Consider the following 17203-nt stretch of genomic DNA (forward strand, 5'->3'; position numbering starts at 1 on the left):
TTAAATTTTTTTTTAAAGCAGCTAACCCTTGCCCCACCAGCCATTACGGACCCTGTTAAAGTAATCTTAAATGTTTTCCCTAAGTACAATTCTAGTTGACATTAATAAATTTATTTTACTTTAAATACTTAGAATTGGGGGCTTTAAAAACATGCAAATCTATACGTGACAAAACTATGAAAACATATGCATTTCAGATTATTATAGTGATGGGAATATGAGATCTATTAACTTTAAATTATACCCAAGAGTACAGCTTAGGTCAATTTTCTTTGAGAACTTAATTTTCCCAATTATCAATCTCTGTAAGCTTACATTTGTTAATAAGACAAATTCAGACAGGTCTCAGGATATGAGAAGTGCAGTGGGGATGGGGGAGCACTTATAAGTACAATTTCTAACAAATAAAAAGTTTTTGTCACTTAGGTAATTAATATCCATATGCTAATATTCTATAAACGAACTTGTATACAGTCTTCTTTCCCAGGAAGACTTGCCAACTCTGCCTTGAAATTTGTGGGAGTCTCCAGAATCTCTGAAGTTTGACTTCCAGATGGTAGTTAGTTTTCAACCGCTGGGAATGAATGTGTATAGTCATTGTACACCATCTTGTGGTGATGTTTAGAAATGCATCTATTAGGAGTTCCTGGATTAAGGAACAAAGCAATTCCTTATCCCTTACTGCAAAAAACGACAACCCACAATGCGTTTCCTTCTCGTCTTCCCATCCCCAAATCCTTTGATTTCTTCCCTAAATAAATTAAATGCATTATCTGGGGGGGAATTAAGGTAGCTAGTATAACTAGGGAGGCAGGGTGGTTGAGAGATCAGGCTCTGGAATTAGACTACCTTAGTTAGAATCTCAGATTTGCTATTTCTTATCTGGATAGTCTGGATTCTCTGGAATTAGACAAAGAGACAGAAAATATAAGAGATAAAGGGAAATCTAGGAGTCTGATGGACTAATAAATGTTCCAGAGAGAGAGAACAAACAAATCAGAAGAAATAATTTAAGAAAATTTTCTATACTTGGAGATATAGATCTACACATCAAAAAGGCTTACTCAGTGCTAGTTAGGATGAATGAAAGAATATCTATAAAGGAGGAATAATTGCAACATTTCAGAACATCATGGATAAAGAGAAAATCATAAATGCTTCCAAGGAACAAGAATTGAAATTTTGTTAATCTTTATCGGCAGCACTGGATGGTAGAAGACAACAGACTTAAAAGTCCAGGGGAAAATTATTTTCAACCGTGTATTCTATACCCAGCCAAACTATTAAGTGTGAAAGTAATCTTAATACATTCAAGGATTTAGAAAGTTGAACCCACACACATCTTTTCTGAGGCAGTTGCTTGAGGATGAGCACCATATAACAAAGCAGTTACAGAACCAAGAAAGAAAAAGTCAAAGAATCCAAGGATAGTGGATTCACTCAAGAAGCTTAATGAAAGGAAGTTCAGGATGATGACTGTAGGACAGGCCTACATTACGTTAGCAGGAGGATGGAGGGCTTAAGAAAGGGGGTCTCTATGAGGGGGGAATAAATAGTTGGTGTCTCCATGTATTTATTTTTGTCTCTGAAATATCGAATACACTTAAATTTAAGATAGATATTGCTAGACTAAAAGAAAGGCAGTAAAACTTGAGGGAAAACAGTATAGCTGCTCAAGAAAGGAAAGCACTTCACTGGATTCAGTATTAAAGATACTTTTACTTTCTGTATAGCTCTCAAATCAGCCCAGTCTCTGACTCTATTACTATCATCACTCTAGATTGAGTTACCATCATTTTTTTGCCTAGACTTCTATGGTAGCCTTTTTCAAAATGCAAATTTAATTATGTTCCTTCCTTGATTAAATCACTGTAGTGTCTCCCCCTAGGTCTTAGAATAAAAGATACAAATCATTAACATCCCTACTAGGTTCCATACTGTTATGTGGTCAGTCAGTTCCTAAGCAGCAGTGGGATGGCAGCTGCTAGGTAATCTTGCCTCCATAGGTAAGGAGGTGAGGACACAAGAGACCTAACCTAAATGGATCTAGACAGTTTATTACTTACGTAGACAGCAAAACAAGATCAGCATGTTATCTGTTGCTGGCATTACTAATCCCACAGGATAACACTGATCAGTTGCTGACATTACTAATCCCACAGGATAACACAAATGGTGGGTTGCTTTGTTTTTGAGGCATCAGCTATAGGCTGCAATTAAGTGGTTTTATAGCCTGCATCTGTACCTTGGAAGAGGCAAGGTGGAAAGTCCAGTGCCTTACTGGAACCAGAGGCAGGTGAGAAACAGCTTCATGGCAGTCTCATGTCAGGTAGGAAGCCTCTTGCAAGCTAAGGAGGCAGATGAGAAATGGCTTTTAGCACCTCCTCACAAGACTGCCTATCTTGACCTGTCCCAAAGAGGATCAGAGGGCATTCTGTAAATAGTTAAATCTTGGATATGGCCTATATAGAGACATGGAATTGTCAGGGTACCATGGTAGAGCCATTCTCCTACAAATATAGCCTGACCTTTCTCCACTAATCTCATCCTGTGTGCTCTCTCTTACTTGCTGAGCATCAGCCACACTGACCTCCTTTCAATTTCTCCAATATGCCATGCTTTCCCTTGTCATAGAGCTTTTGCATATGCCATCCTCTCTGCCTGACGTACTCTTTCTCCTGTCTCTTTGCCTTCTTAATTCCCGTTCTTTCTTTAGTCCTGAACTCAGTTGTTGCTTCCTAGGAAAGCCTTCCAAGACATTCCTGACTAGGACAGTGCCTCCAATTATCATATAGCATTGTGCTCCTCTCCTTCGTAGCACTCTAAACAATTTTAATTTTATAGTTACTTGTATAATCCTTAATTAAGTAATAATAGTAAAAATAATACATGCTCTAATATATTAGTTTATCACTTCATTTAAAAATGCTTTCACATACTTAATTTCATTTTATCTTTTCATCTCTGTGAGGTGAACAAAACAGGTATTATTTCTAATCTGTTTTTTTTGTAGATAAGAGCCCATATTAAAACTCATGTTTTCTTATTTTAGTTTAAGATGCTCTGTATTTCACCATGTGTTCTCATGTGAATATATAAGGCAGCATGCAGTTGAGTAAAGGAACAAAGAAAATGCCATAGGGGCTCAAAGGAGAGAGAAATCACTTCAGCTGGGGTGATAAGGATAGATCTCCATGATAGAGGTACCATTTAAGTTGCCCTTGAAAGTTGATAAGCTTCTAATAGACAAAGAATCGAGTGGCTTCTAAGACAAGAGGTAACATCAAAGGTACAATCTTGGAAAGTCAAGACTATTTGAATGATGGCAAGCAAATGTGTTTTGATGGATTAGGGTTAACATGGGTACCAGAAAGGGAGGCTAGAATTACATTGTGGAGGACTTTAAATATGGAATTAATTTGCTGGCACAGGAAGTAAATAACATTTCTAAGTGGGCAAATGACCTGACCAGAGTTGAACTTTAGGAGGACTAATCAAACAACAGCATGTTGAATAAATTGTAGCATGGTAGGACTTGACAAGGAGACCAAGTAACTGAGAGATGAAATTATGAACTGGGGCAAAACTTCTAACCAGTAACCCATGGCATACCTTGCAAAATATAATGTTGAAACCTTTCATCTAAAGACCACTAGGAGCACACCCATATTTTAAGAAAGTTAAGTATTTTTGAACTTGCTACAGCAAAAGACCACAGCTCTGGCAGAGCTGCGGGTTATCTCAGGGGGTTGGGAGGAGCTTGCTTATAGGATTTTAGCTTGTGCTGGTGATTCTTAGCAGGGTTTAGGGAGAACAGAGGTCAATTCTAGATTGGATACTTTAAAAAAGTGAAGTATTGGATATTTTGGTATATCTTAGAGATGGGAGGATTAAGGAAGTAGTAGTCATTTGTGTTAGCCAGAAGAGGGGGATGTTTAGTTATTTTTGTCGTTCTTGAGTGTCCTTCCCTCAAGTTTCAGAAATAATAACACAGTAGTCTCATTTCGATCTTTACTACTGTCATAGAATGACCTTATCTGAGTATTGTTTATATTCTGCCAAAGTTGTTTATATTCACTTGGGAACACCGTGGTTCAGCCTGTCAGCTTCCAGCAGCCAGGGGTGTTTCATTATTTTATCACTACCCAATACATTGATATGCTTGGCCCTTAAGGCATCTAGCCAGTTGCCTCAGAGGGTGAGCAGCCTTATCCATTCATTCCAGGTGCTGTACAAATATTATTATTATCTAAATGTGCCATGTCTTGAAAAGAGTTGACTGAGCAACAGCACTGAAAATGAAGAGTAAAGGACCAAAAAAGGTTATAAAGGTTTTCAAGGCTCTTCACTATCTCCAACATTTCTAGTTTACTTAAAATCTATGCTCCAGCAAAAATCAACTTATTTCTATTTCTGTAGTCTATGGTTTGCTGTCTTTGAGTATTATGCCCCCTACCTGGACCATCTTCCCCTGGTCCCCTTCTCATGTCTGTCAGTTCAGATGTCTCTCCCTTCCCCATGTTACTAAGATCAAGAAAAAGTCTACTTAAAATATGAATGAAGAATAAATTTTGTATTTGGATATTCTAGCTTGGGGGGTCAAGCTAGAAGCAATCTCTTTTTCCTGTGAAGTCATATAGCAAATTTCTTACACCCCTAAAACACATAGTTCTAACGTTTATTAAATATGTATGGTGTCTTAAGTACTAGAAGCTATGACCGATACCATCAAAATGCTGTAATGTTTGCTTCTTTCCAGGTTCTTCTTTTTTTAAAGATTTTATTTATTTATTCGACAGGATAGAGACAGCCAGCGAGAGAGGGAACACAAGTAGGGGGAGTGGGAGAGGAAGAAGCAGGCTCATAGCGGAGGAGCCTGATGTGGGGCTCGATCCCATAACGCTGGGATCACACCCTGAGCTGAAGGCAGATGCTTAACTGCTGTGCCACCCAGGCGCCCCCTTTCCAGGTTCTTCTTAAGTATAAGTATAAAGCAGCAGAGAAGTTTCTTATTCTTACCTCATTCAAGATAAGAGTTACTGATATTCTGTGGTATTTGGCTCTATTTATGTCAGGGAGATGAAGAGAAGCTTATAGGTGGGTCAATGCTCCTTGTGAAGAGCTGGGACTGGGCTAATAGCCCAGAAGGGACTAGCTGTTGTCAGAAATATCATTTTAAAAATTACATATTAAATAGGCTAACATTTGAGGAAGTTGTGAAAGTCATAACCTTTTTGTGTTGTCTGAAAAGGAAATAAACTGTAGTAAAAAAAAAATAGGTTTGTTTTTCTTATATTAATTTAGGAATGACTGCTTGCAAAAAACCTGGGAACCGAGAATGTAATCATCACTGTAAAAATAAACATACATGTGGACATGACTGCTGTAAGTTCCATAAAAGAAATTTATTTCAGGTTTTAAAAATTGAGAATAGTAATGACATCCTAATTACCTATATATGATATTTATATTTTGCGTTTATAACTCAAATAATTTTCTTTCTTTGTGGGTAACATGAAAAAAAATTAAGTTAGAAATTATGAAGATCTACCCCTGAAACTAATCATACTATATGTTAACTGAACTGAATTTAAATTAAAAATTTTTTTAATTATGAAGAAATTTGGCTTTACGTGAACACTACCTAAAGTTTAACCTAAAGAATCGAAAATTTCTTTTCATAGGTAAAACTGGAGTTGCACAAAAGTCAGAAATTAAAGAGCCAACAATCTCTTCATATCTATCCGATTTAAGAAGCAGGAATGCTGTTTCATCACTTCCTCCAGTTAAACGTCTCAAGGTTAGTTTTAATAACATTTAGCCCTTGTTCTGTAATTTAATGTATGTGAATATTCCTTTATTCTGTGTGTCAATTAGGTAGGTATCTGAAGTGTACTTTAGTTATTTGAAGGCTTGCCTAGGAGTATGGCCATTTTTCAAAATATTGTTTCTAAAGGAAAAGATATTGTAGTTCTTTTTTTCTTTAAATATTTTATTTATTTATTTGAGAGAGAGAGATAGCTAGAGAGAGAGCACAAGCAGGGGGAGGAGCAATGGGAGAGGGAGAAGCAGACTCCCTGCAGAGCAGGGAGCCCTACATGGGGCTCAGTCCCAGGACTCTGGAATCACAACCGAGCTAAAGGCAGCCACTTAACCGACTGAGCTACCCAGGTGCCCCAAGATATTGTTAGTTCTTAATTAATCTGTAAATCTACTTTTGGGACATATTTCTACAGCCCCTTATTAGCCTTTTTTTTTTTTTTTTAGACCAAAGAATAAGGAAATGGAGAGGGATATGTAGTTTGGCTTGGTGTGGCAATTAAAACTAGAAACGCTTGCCCTTTCCTGGTTCTGTCTGTGCTGGAGTGTTATGGAATGTCTGAAGTTGATTTTGATTCATGTTCCTAGACAAGTGCTGAGCAAGAGCCTCCTTTCCAAGTCATGAAAGAAAGAATGATTGTTCCTACTGGTTGATGGGCTGGTCACTAACAGACTTATTCTAAGCCTACGTCATCATACCCAGGGCAAAATAATTGATCAGGCCATGGAAAAGAGGCAAAAAAATAGCAAAGTGTCTGCTTCTTTTCTAGGACTTTAGTAAGAAAGAAGATTTTAAGTCATGAGGCTAAAACAAAGGGAATACTGGGAAACAGGGAGAGGCGTGCAGTTTGAAACAGTACCACCTTCTCTGAGATCGTAATTTTTTAGTAGCCCAAGTTTTTCCTCTCTCCCCCTTCCTTCCTTTCTTTCATCCTTCCTTCCTCCTTTCCTTCTCCATTCTGTATTATTCCCTCTTTCCTTCCATATTCATTTTTAAGTTTATTTAATTGGGGCGCCTGGGTGGCTTAATCAGTTAAGCGTCCAACTCTTGATTTTGGCTAAGGTCATGATCTCAGGGTTGTGATATGGAGTCCCATGTCAGGCTTCACGCTGGGTGTGGAGGCTGCTTAAGATTCTCTCTCTCCCTTGCCCTGTGCTCCTTCCCTCCCTTTCTCTCTCTCTCCTACTTTTCCCTTTTTTAAAGGTTTTATTTATTTATTTGAGAGAGAGAGAGCACAAGCAGGGGGAGCGGCAGGTAGAGGGAGAGGGAGAAGCAGGTTACCCGTGGAGCAGGGAGCCGGATGTGGGGCTCAATCCCAGAACCCTGGGATCATGACCTGAGCCGAAGGCAGATACCCAACTGACTGAGCCATCCAGGTGCTCCTCCCCCATCTCTTAAAAAAAGAATGTTATTACTTTTATTAATCTGTACACCCAATATAGGGCTCAAACCCACAACCCTGAGATCAAAAGTCTCACGGTCTTCCAACTGAGCCAGCTGAGTGTCTCCCTTCCATATTCATTGAGCACCTACAATATGCTAAGTACTGTGATAAGTGCTAAGATACAGCAGTGAATAAGACAGTTTTAGTCCCAATCCTCATAGAGCTTATAGTTGGATAAAGATACAAATAATTAAATAGGTTTTTTTCAATGTAGTGTGATAGAGGATTCTGTGACGGAGGTGTAAGATAACTTGAACTTGGATAGAAGAGTCCACATTTGATAGGCCAGGAAAGGATTCCAAATAAACATGACTGAGACTTGAAGAATATCTAGGCGTAAGCCAGGTATGGAGAGGTAGGCACCAGAGTGGTGGTAGAGAGGGATAGAAAAGTATTCCAGACATAGAAAAAATGAAGTGTGGTCCAGAGCTGAGAAAGAGAGAGATCTTTTAAAACACTGAAGTTATATAATGTGTCTGGAGTTTAATCACAAGGAAGGGAGTAGAGAGAGATGAGGCTGAAGAGTTTAGTAAGAGCTAGATAATGAAGGCCTTTTCGCTATTTTAAGGATTTGGACTTTATCCTGAAAGTATTGGGAAGCCACTGAAGGGCTTTAATCAGTGACATGATCAGAATTGCATTTTCTAAAGTTCACTCTGGATGCAATGTAGAGAATGGATTAGAAGATGATAGAAAAGGAACTTAAGGGCTCATTAGGTGGTTTTTGCAATAATCTAGGCAAGATGATGGTCTAGTTTAATGTAGTAGCAGCAGCAGTAGTAAGAAGTGGCTAGGTTTAAGACATTTTTCAGATATAGAATCAACTACCCTGGTACTTAGTTGCTTATGAAGGGTGAAGTAAAAGAGTAAAGATGATGACCAGCTTTCTGGATTGAGCAACTAGGAAAAAAGTGAGGCCTCACTAGGGTGGAAACTCCAAAGGAAAACCAAGTTCGGAGAAGTAAATACACAATAAATTCAATCTGGGAAATATTGAATTTAGAAGCCTGCAAGATATCTAGGTAAAGGTGTTCTACAGACAGTCGGATTAACTCTGAAAATCAGGAAAAGGAGCTGAAATAGAAATATAGATTTATGAGTCATTCACTTGTAGATGATAATTGAAGCCATAGAAGTAAATGAGGTCTTTGAAAATATGTAGAGGGAGAAGAGAAGAAGGCCTAGTAAAGAACCATGAAGAATATCAACATTAGGAAGTGCCTGAGAAGGAGATTTGGTTTGAGAACTCGCCTGAGTTTCTCATAATCAATTAATTTTTGGACTTTACGTACCAGCAGGAATTTTGCTGTTTGGCTTATTTGTTAAAAAGTATTGCTGTGAAATTGACCGTTGAACTTTTTTTTCATTAATAGATGCAAATGAATAAATCTCAAAGTGTGGACCTTAAAGAATTTGGTTTTACTCCAAAGCCTTCTCTTCCCAGTATATCAAGGTACAAATATAACGGTAATATCCAAGGTAGAATAGTCATCATAAACTCTTTGCTCCTCCAAATAATCATTTATTCAGAGAAAGGTGAACACTGGCTACATTCAAATCATAGTAATCATTTAGTTCCATAATGAAGTAATGACATCATAAGAGTTTGGTTATCTAAATTTATTCTATAACTCTACAGTTATAGAATACCTTAACATTCATTGAATCATCTCATTCCTGGGAAACTACCCATCCTATATGTCATGCCCTCAGGCTTTCCCTGCCTTCTAATTTTAACAGGTGACAAAAGTATACTTTAAAAAGAAAAATCATGTTGCTGTGTAAAGTTTAATCTTTTCCATTTAGGGGCCCACTCTGTATTAATAACACTTCATATTTATAAAATAATTTACATTTAAAAAACTGCACATTTGTGTATTATCTCTTTTGACCTTAACCACAGCCTGGCTCATAAAATGAGGTTTTTCTATCCCATTTTATAGATAAAATAACCAAAGCTCATATTCCTAGTTATTAAACAGAAGGCCCTAGATGATAACTCAGCATTCTTTTCCTATATCATGATGCCTAGAAGGCAATAGTATATGTCATTTCCCTTCCAGATAAAGGTATTCTATATGCAGGGATGACATTTAATATACTTAACAAACAGTACAGAACAGCCATTGACCAATCAGAACAGATGCCAACACTACTTCAAGAGATCCTAGCTTTTGTTATCTAATTGAAAGTAGCATTAGCAATAGATTTTAAGGCTCTACACAGATAGCAGATATCTACATATTTGGGTCATGTAAAGATGATTAAGTGTCTTGCTTCCAATAAACACCTATTTTTTTACCCTTTACTACCCAGGCTAATGTGGTTTGTCATAGAAGTGCTGAGAAGATGAACCATTTCTTTTTTATTTATATGACTAAGCGGTTTTCAAATTCAGATTAATTTTAATATTTGACATTTTATGGTTTTATTTATCTTTATAAAGATCAGAGTGCTTAAACATACCTGAATTGTCTATAATGGAGCAGAGGGATCAGCATGAAATCTGTGCAGAAGTTCAACAAGAACCATCAGAATATCAAAACAAAGGTGAATTACCATTGATATTGCCTTGAAAGAGAAATGGTTTATCATTACTTCAGAATGACAATGTGATTGAAAAACCAACATCTGAAATTACTATGATTATTAACCTGCAAGATTTTTCTCTTGGGTTATTGGACCAATTTCAAATTTTTAGGTCTGTTATTTCAGATGGACTTCCTATGTTTGTCATAGATTTTTTTTTTTAAGTCTCTTCCCTACATGGTGTTGACTATTTTTATTTAAAGATGGTATGAGGAAAAGCTGACAAAATAAGGGATCTCAAGATACACAAAGTATTTAAATGCTGAACTGTTACTTTTATATGTCTTAAAAATTATTTAAAATAATTTTATGTTTATAAACTTAGTCCAGTTTTACAAAAGAGCTGTGTGATCTTGAAAAAATTATTTAACTTCTTTAGGTCTTAGTCTTATCTTTAAAATTAGGGGATTAAATTAGGTGACCTTTAATACCTCTCCACTTTCTAAACCTATGATTCTTATAATTTCTCTGATCATATGAGAATATAATCTAATTTGTGGTATATAGCTTATATGTAATCTAGATTTGCTCTTTATTTGTGTCAATCATTAAATTAATGAGATAAAGCATATAATTCTTCAACACTGGGACCAGTTCATCATTACTTTGGATTCTGTTATTAATAGCATTATTTGTATGGGTCATGCCATTAATAGCCTGTCTGTTAAAATGTGTAAGAAATAATCCTGGCCATAGAATTGTTTGTTTCTGTTGCTGTATGTAGAAATGATAAACTTGGGATTTCCTACAAATAATTTCATGTGTGTGGCCTTAACACCTATTGACACTCTTTCTTTCATTCTGTCACTTTATGTTTCCTCTGGCCATAATTTAAGATCTTAAGTAGGCAAGGGCTGGAGTGCCCGCCACCTCTTAGCCCAAGTAAGAACAAGAAAAGTCCCCTAATCTCACTTAGAGTATCAGAGCATTTATCCATCTTGCTCAAAGTCTGATATTTACAACGTGAAGAGAAGTGTTAGATTGTCAACTCCTTAATTTTTATGTCTCTTCAACCTACAGCCCTCTAACTTACTCCTTTTTCGGCTGCTCTGTTCCCTGCCCTTCTACATACCACAGTTTATTCCTCTGCTTACTTTCATGCTATCTTTTTTTTTTTTTTAAGATTTTAATTATTTGAGAGAGAAACAGAGATAGCAAGAGAGAGAGCACAAGTGGGGAGGGGAGAGAGAAGCAGGCTCCCTACTGAGCCGGGAGCCCTATGCGGGGTTCTATCCCAGGACCCTGGGATCATCACCTGAGCTGAAGGCAGATACTTAACCGACGGAGCCACCCAGGCACCCCCTTTCATGCTGTCTTTGCATAGTTTTCCTACTTTATTTCTTTCCTAGCCCCTATTCCAAATCCAGTTTATATTATGATATTAAAGTCTCATCTAGATACTTTAACCCCCAATGATAATTGTATCCCTGTTTTACTGAAAATGGGCCAGTTTTTTTTTTTTTTTTAAGATGAAGCTGTGTAGTATAGTAGTTAAATTCACAGGATCTAGAATAATCTGTTTGGGCTGTGTGCCTAGCTGGCTCAGTTAGTAGAGCATGTGACTGTTGATCTTGGGGTTATGAGTTTGAGACCATGTTGGGCTGGGAGGTTACTAATAAAAAAGAGTGCTTAGAATAATTTGTCTAGGTTCAAATTCTAGCTCTGCCATTTAGTAGTTGTGTCACCTTTTGTAATGTATCTACCTACTTTATCTCAATTCCCTCATCTGCTTATGTTTTAGGGATTTTACTATTAAATGAGATAATATACATAAAGGTCTTAACATAGTATCTGGTACTATTATTAGTAGTAATTGAGTATACTCATTATACTTTTCACACATTAGTTTTTGGTGGCAAAACATATTTTATTTGTATTCAAATATTGCTCTAGAGAATGGTTTAAGAAAAACATGCCAATTTTTATCATCTGTATTCTGATTTCAAGAAAGAAAAAAGAAAAATATCAGAAATTATATGAGAAAGTATGTTGAATCATAAAATTTAAATTGTAAGGGACCTTTGCGTAATTTCTCATTTTATACTGAAAGAAACCAAGACTCTGAGAGATTAAATGACTAGCCCAAAATCACATATCTAATTAATGGCAGGGCCAGAAATAGATTCTATATCTCCTGATTCCCAGTTCAATGCCATTTCTATAAAATGGAATTGACTTTTAGTTATCAGTGGAGAATTAAAAATCGAACCTATATGAATTCTTTCAACTTTCTACCCTGCAACTATATATTTCTGTCTCTGCATCCATCCTTAATTCTGTTTATTTTTAAAGAAGAATTCTCTTTTCTTTTATTCAAGGTTCGTCTCTCCACCCGTAGTTTTAATGTTTCTAATCCTGCCTCCCTTGGGGCTTTAGGACACCAGTTACCCTTCTCCTCTTTTCCATATTTTCAATCTCTCCTTTTTCTCTTCAACATAATGTTCAAGTTCTTCTTCGTTAGCTCCCTATCCTCATCAAGCTAGTCATGACCATTCTGGTTGTAAGTGACAGAAATTCTACCCAAATGACTTAATCACACAAAAAAAGGAGACCATTCATGTAAACTTGTAAGTCCAGACATGCATCTGGCTTTAATCTTGCTAGATCCAGGCACTCAAATAATTTCAGTCATGCCTCTGGCTTTCTCTCAGTCTTTTAGGTATGGCCTGTTACTAATTGGCTTCATTTTTTTCAACAGGCTTTTTCACATGCAGGTAGCCCCTAACTCACATCTTCCTAGTTGAACAGCCTCAGTAGAAAAACAGTCTTCCCTGTTAACTTCGGCAGAGCACAGTTCATTCTAAATGGCCTCAGTTGAGTCTTGTATTCATCCTTCCATCAAACCCTGTAGCCTGGGGATTGGGTCATGCGTTCCTCTGCTCTAGCTCTGGGGACCAGGGTACCATGAATGACATCCTCACCAAGATCACATGGAATGGGTGGAGGCAGTTTCCCCAAAGGAAAGGAAAGATACTCCTATTAAAGGAAGGGAAGTATGTCAGGAAAAGAACAGAATCACCAGAGTCTTTATACACTTTAATGTCTTGCTTTCCCATCAAAACAACAATTCTTCAAGGGCAATTTATACTCACTGTGCTCACTTCCTTACCTCCTATCACTTTTTTCATTCAATAAATTTGGTTCTCCACTCCTTTGAAACTGCTTTTGCTTAGACCATTTAGTGATCTTCTAAGTGCTGAATTCAGTGAACTCTTTTCAACTTTTCAACTTTTCTTTGACCTTTGTAGTATTTGACACATCTGCTATTTCCCTCCTTTTGGAAATCTCTCCTTTGGTTTCAATTAAACCATTCTGTTGGTTATCCTACTACTTCTTGAATTGCTTGGGCTTTTTTTCCTGTTCATGTTGCAAATGATTCTTTTTTTTCTTCTTTATTCTTCTCACTTCATAAACTTTTCTTTTACAATGTCACCCAAGTCCATGTCTACAATTACTAACTATATTCAGATGATTTCTACATTTGCATTTACCATCTGTTTCTTTCTGTCTAGCCCCTGACCCATCTATACAGTCACATTTCTGGATATATCCACCTAAAAGCTAACGTATCATTATCTGAACTCTTTCTATCTTCTCTGTAGCTCACACTGCTCCTTTTCTTTTCTCCTTAGGTCAGTGAATGAACCCTCTTCTTTTTCAAGCTGCTAAAGGCAGGAAAAGAGTCATCCTAAATATCTTAACTTACATGCAAGTAATCGCCAGGTCCTATCTGTTTTGCCTCCTAAACATCTCTCATAACTGTTCTTCTTCTCTGTCCCTTCTGCTGATACTCTAGCTCAGACATTCATTGTCTCTCATTTATTGCAATAGCTGTCTTACTTTTCTCTTTTCTTCCAGTCTCATTATCATCCCATCCATAACTATTCCGGGGAATCTAACAGGTATCTCTGATTATGTAAACCTCTTGCTAAAATATCTTCAGTAGTTATCCATTGCCTATAAGGGAAGAAAAAGTGAATTCCTTAACATGGAAAACAATCATCAACATAATCTGGCACTTAACTTCCTGTGTAGGCTCAATGGGCCCTTCTTCTCCTAGTTTGTGCTGCAGAAATCCTGAAAACATATAGTTCTCCAAACATTCTCTGGTCTCCCATACTGCCATGTTTTTCACATGCTGTCCTCCCCTCATGGAGTATCTTGCCTTCCCTCTTGCCCTGCTCCACAGTCACAGCTCTACCAAGCTCAAATTCCAAGGTTACCTTCTTACCATTTTACCTTCTTAGAGGTGTCCACTCTGACTTCCATTGTAGGTTTAGATCCTGTTCCCTTTGCATTCCCATTACACTTTGTATGTGGTTCTATTTTTAGTATATATTGTGTGTGTATATATCCATGAACAAAAGTAGAATAATGTGAACTGGAGTTTTGGTACGATTGAAGGATAAAGTAGGATTTGGCTAGGTGAAGAAAAGTACAGAGAATATTTAAAATGAAGGAAACTCGGTGGTGCACTAGAGCAGGCTTGTGCTGGCTTGTAAGAGATGATTATTAAATTCTTGGGAATCTTTCAGCCATTATTAAAAGTTTAATTATATAAACTTTAAATTAAATAATTAAAAACAAAGACTATAAATATTCAAAACTAATCACTTCCTAATTATTCTGCTACATATTACTGTTATCTGTGTTCTTGAGATTATTTGCCTTTTTATTTGTATCTAAATGGTGGAAATACTATATAATGGTGTGCTACTATGCGTTTCTTCTCAACTCTGCATTCAGAGATGTCACATTGGTAGTTTGAAATTAATCATAATTGGAATATTTATACCATGGAAATAAGCAGACACTGCATATTAGGACTTGATTTATTGCTTAGACGTATGAAAGTGATGGACAAAATGTTAATAGTGCAGATTAAATTTAACAGTGTGTTGTGTCTGTAGCTATTACATTGTGAATAGCACAAAAAGATGAGGGAATATTCTTCTAGTATTTGAAAACTATTGTCTAATTTAGCAAAGGAGTTGCCTAATTCAATGAATGAATGAGTCAAATCCCAACATCTTTCTCTGTTATTTTACTTTCATCTTAGTTGTTACAGTCAACAATGTCAAGCAGCATTCATGTGAGAACTATATTCATTTGTTAATTGCAACCATATGTTGGCTACAGATACAAGAGTTTTGCAAAACTGAATGAAAACGTTCAGTGAAAATCAGATATATGGAATTTATAATTAAGCATATATTTTATTATTTGTAAATTTTGTGCTACATATTCTTTACCTATAATAAATACATATAATAAATGTAAGTATATATATGCATACATTTTCTAGAGAAGCAGTGATTAAACATTTATTAGCACACGACTATGGAAAACTACAAAACTAAAGGCATTTATTCCCTGTAACATTCTTATGAAATAGATACTATTATTTTTCCCATTTTGCAGAGGAGAAAACGAGGCTGAGACTTTAAATTACTTGTCTAAGATCGTACAACTAGTAAGTGAGAGAAGTAGCATTTTCACCCAGGTAGTCTGGCCCTAAACTCAGGCTATAAACAATGCTAACACTGAGGATTTTTTAGCAGAAGAAAAAATTAAAATATATTTTGGAAGAACATATTTCATAATAGTATTCAAAATTCACTTGAAGGAAGAAGAGAAGGAAGAAGGAAGACCATTTTAGAAATTATAAAATTCATTTTAGATTAGGGTTATTCTCATATGGGAATTAAGAGGGAAAATTAATTCTCTCTAAAAGAATCCATTGAAAATTAAATTTAATGCAACTATCAGTATATGTAATACAGTAAATAGAATTGGTTGAAAACAATATTCAACAATGCTTGACCCAATACTTTTGAAAACCACTATTCAAACTTCAGTTTAGTAGTTGAAAAGGTATTTGATCTACAATGGAAAACGATGTTAATGATTTAAAAAGTACCTATACTCTTTTATACATAAACATGACAGATTTCTCTAGATGGAACTATCCTACAACTTCAGATGAGAAAGCCCCTCAAACAGTGCTGTTCAACAGACATCTTAATGCATCTGGAAACCAGAATTTGACAGATGTGGATAAAAGTAATGCTCCATTCTCAGAAGTTTTGAATGTGAACTTTGAATTGGGAGATGAAGTTTGGGATGATTTTGATGATGAGAACTTATTAGAAGTTGCCAGTTTTTCAGCCAGTACTGAGAAGACAAAAACTTCAGGTAAAATTGTCTTTTAGCATGAAATAATTTCATGAGAAATTCTTTGAATATGTTTCAGTTCAGTTTCTGGGACTAATTTTCTTTGCCTTTTTTATGTGTTTGCTTAATTAGCTTTAGTTTGTTAAGATTATGATTTTTAGCAAAACTGAAAAATGTGACCCTTCCATAAGTCACATTTCCTCCTAAGGACAGAGGTCAAGGTTATTCCGTGATAATGATATAACAGATGAGCTTTTCCTATTCTATTGCTCCCCTATTTTGTTAAAAACTCTATTTAAATTAAAACCGTTTATTGAATTTTCCTTCATAAAACAGATTATCCAGCTTTCAATTATGTGATCACACATAATTTGCTAATGTTTGTGAAGGACAAAATTATTCCATTTTTTAAAAAAGATTTTATTTATTTATTTATTTGAGAAAGGGAGCATGCGTGTGCGTGAGCGAGAGAGGAGCAGAGGGAGAGGGACAAGCCGACTCTGCACTGAGCACAGAGCCCCACACAGGGCTTGATCTCATGACCCTGAGATCATGAGCCGAGCCAAAATCAAGAGTTGGACGCCCAATTGACTGAGCCACCCAGGTGCCCCTAAAATTAGTCCATTTTTGAAAGTGTTCATCTGCTATCCATGAAAATGAAAGACACCTTTAATTTCTAGTAGACATATTGATTTTTTTCAGGCATAAATAAACAAATAATAGGAAAGGATTAGTTTCTTCTGTACTAGATATTGTATTTAAGTCATTTACAACCCCAAAATAATGAGACTTAGTTTTCTAAATTACTGGCAGATTTACTCTATGTCACTAAAACAGAAAATGAAAATCTTAGTAATTATATGAGAAGACAGCAAAATGGAGGTACTCTCTCCCATGATGGCTGACAGGAGGAAATCAGTCCCTCAGAATTATAGTTACCTCTTAATGTATCCTACCCCAATGCTCTTTTAAAAAAATATTTTTAAGGGAAGCAATTAGAAGTTGAAATATTATTGTTTCAAGATTCTAAGAAATACCTAAAGAGCTGTTATTCCTTCCAGAAGGAATAGGATTTGACCACCTTCACAAAATAGGCCAGGAAAATCAATGATGTAGAGTCAGTAGGCACAACTTCCCGTATCAATGGACAGCTACTAGTCCCTACTTCAAAGTTA

General features: G+C 36.2%; 1 protein-coding gene across 2 annotated transcripts in view; it reads left to right on the forward strand.

Moving 5' to 3' along the window:
- HFM1 (helicase for meiosis 1) overlaps positions 1-17203 on the forward strand; it is a 101967-nt gene that overhangs the window by 77603 nt on the left and 7161 nt on the right. For both annotated transcript variants that reach the window (XM_057310475.1, XM_057310476.1), the window contains 5 exons: positions 5305-5385; positions 5685-5800; positions 8639-8718; positions 9712-9815; positions 15804-16049. In XM_057310475.1, coding sequence (XP_057166458.1) covers positions 5305-5385; positions 5685-5800; positions 8639-8718; positions 9712-9815; positions 15804-16049 — 627 coding nt within the window. The remainder of the gene's footprint in view (positions 1-5304; positions 5386-5684; positions 5801-8638; positions 8719-9711; positions 9816-15803; positions 16050-17203) is intronic.

Source organism: Ursus arctos, unplaced genomic scaffold, assembly GCF_023065955.2.
Source record: "Ursus arctos isolate Adak ecotype North America unplaced genomic scaffold, UrsArc2.0 scaffold_12, whole genome shotgun sequence".
Lineage (NCBI taxonomy): Eukaryota > Metazoa > Chordata > Mammalia > Carnivora > Ursidae > Ursus > Ursus arctos.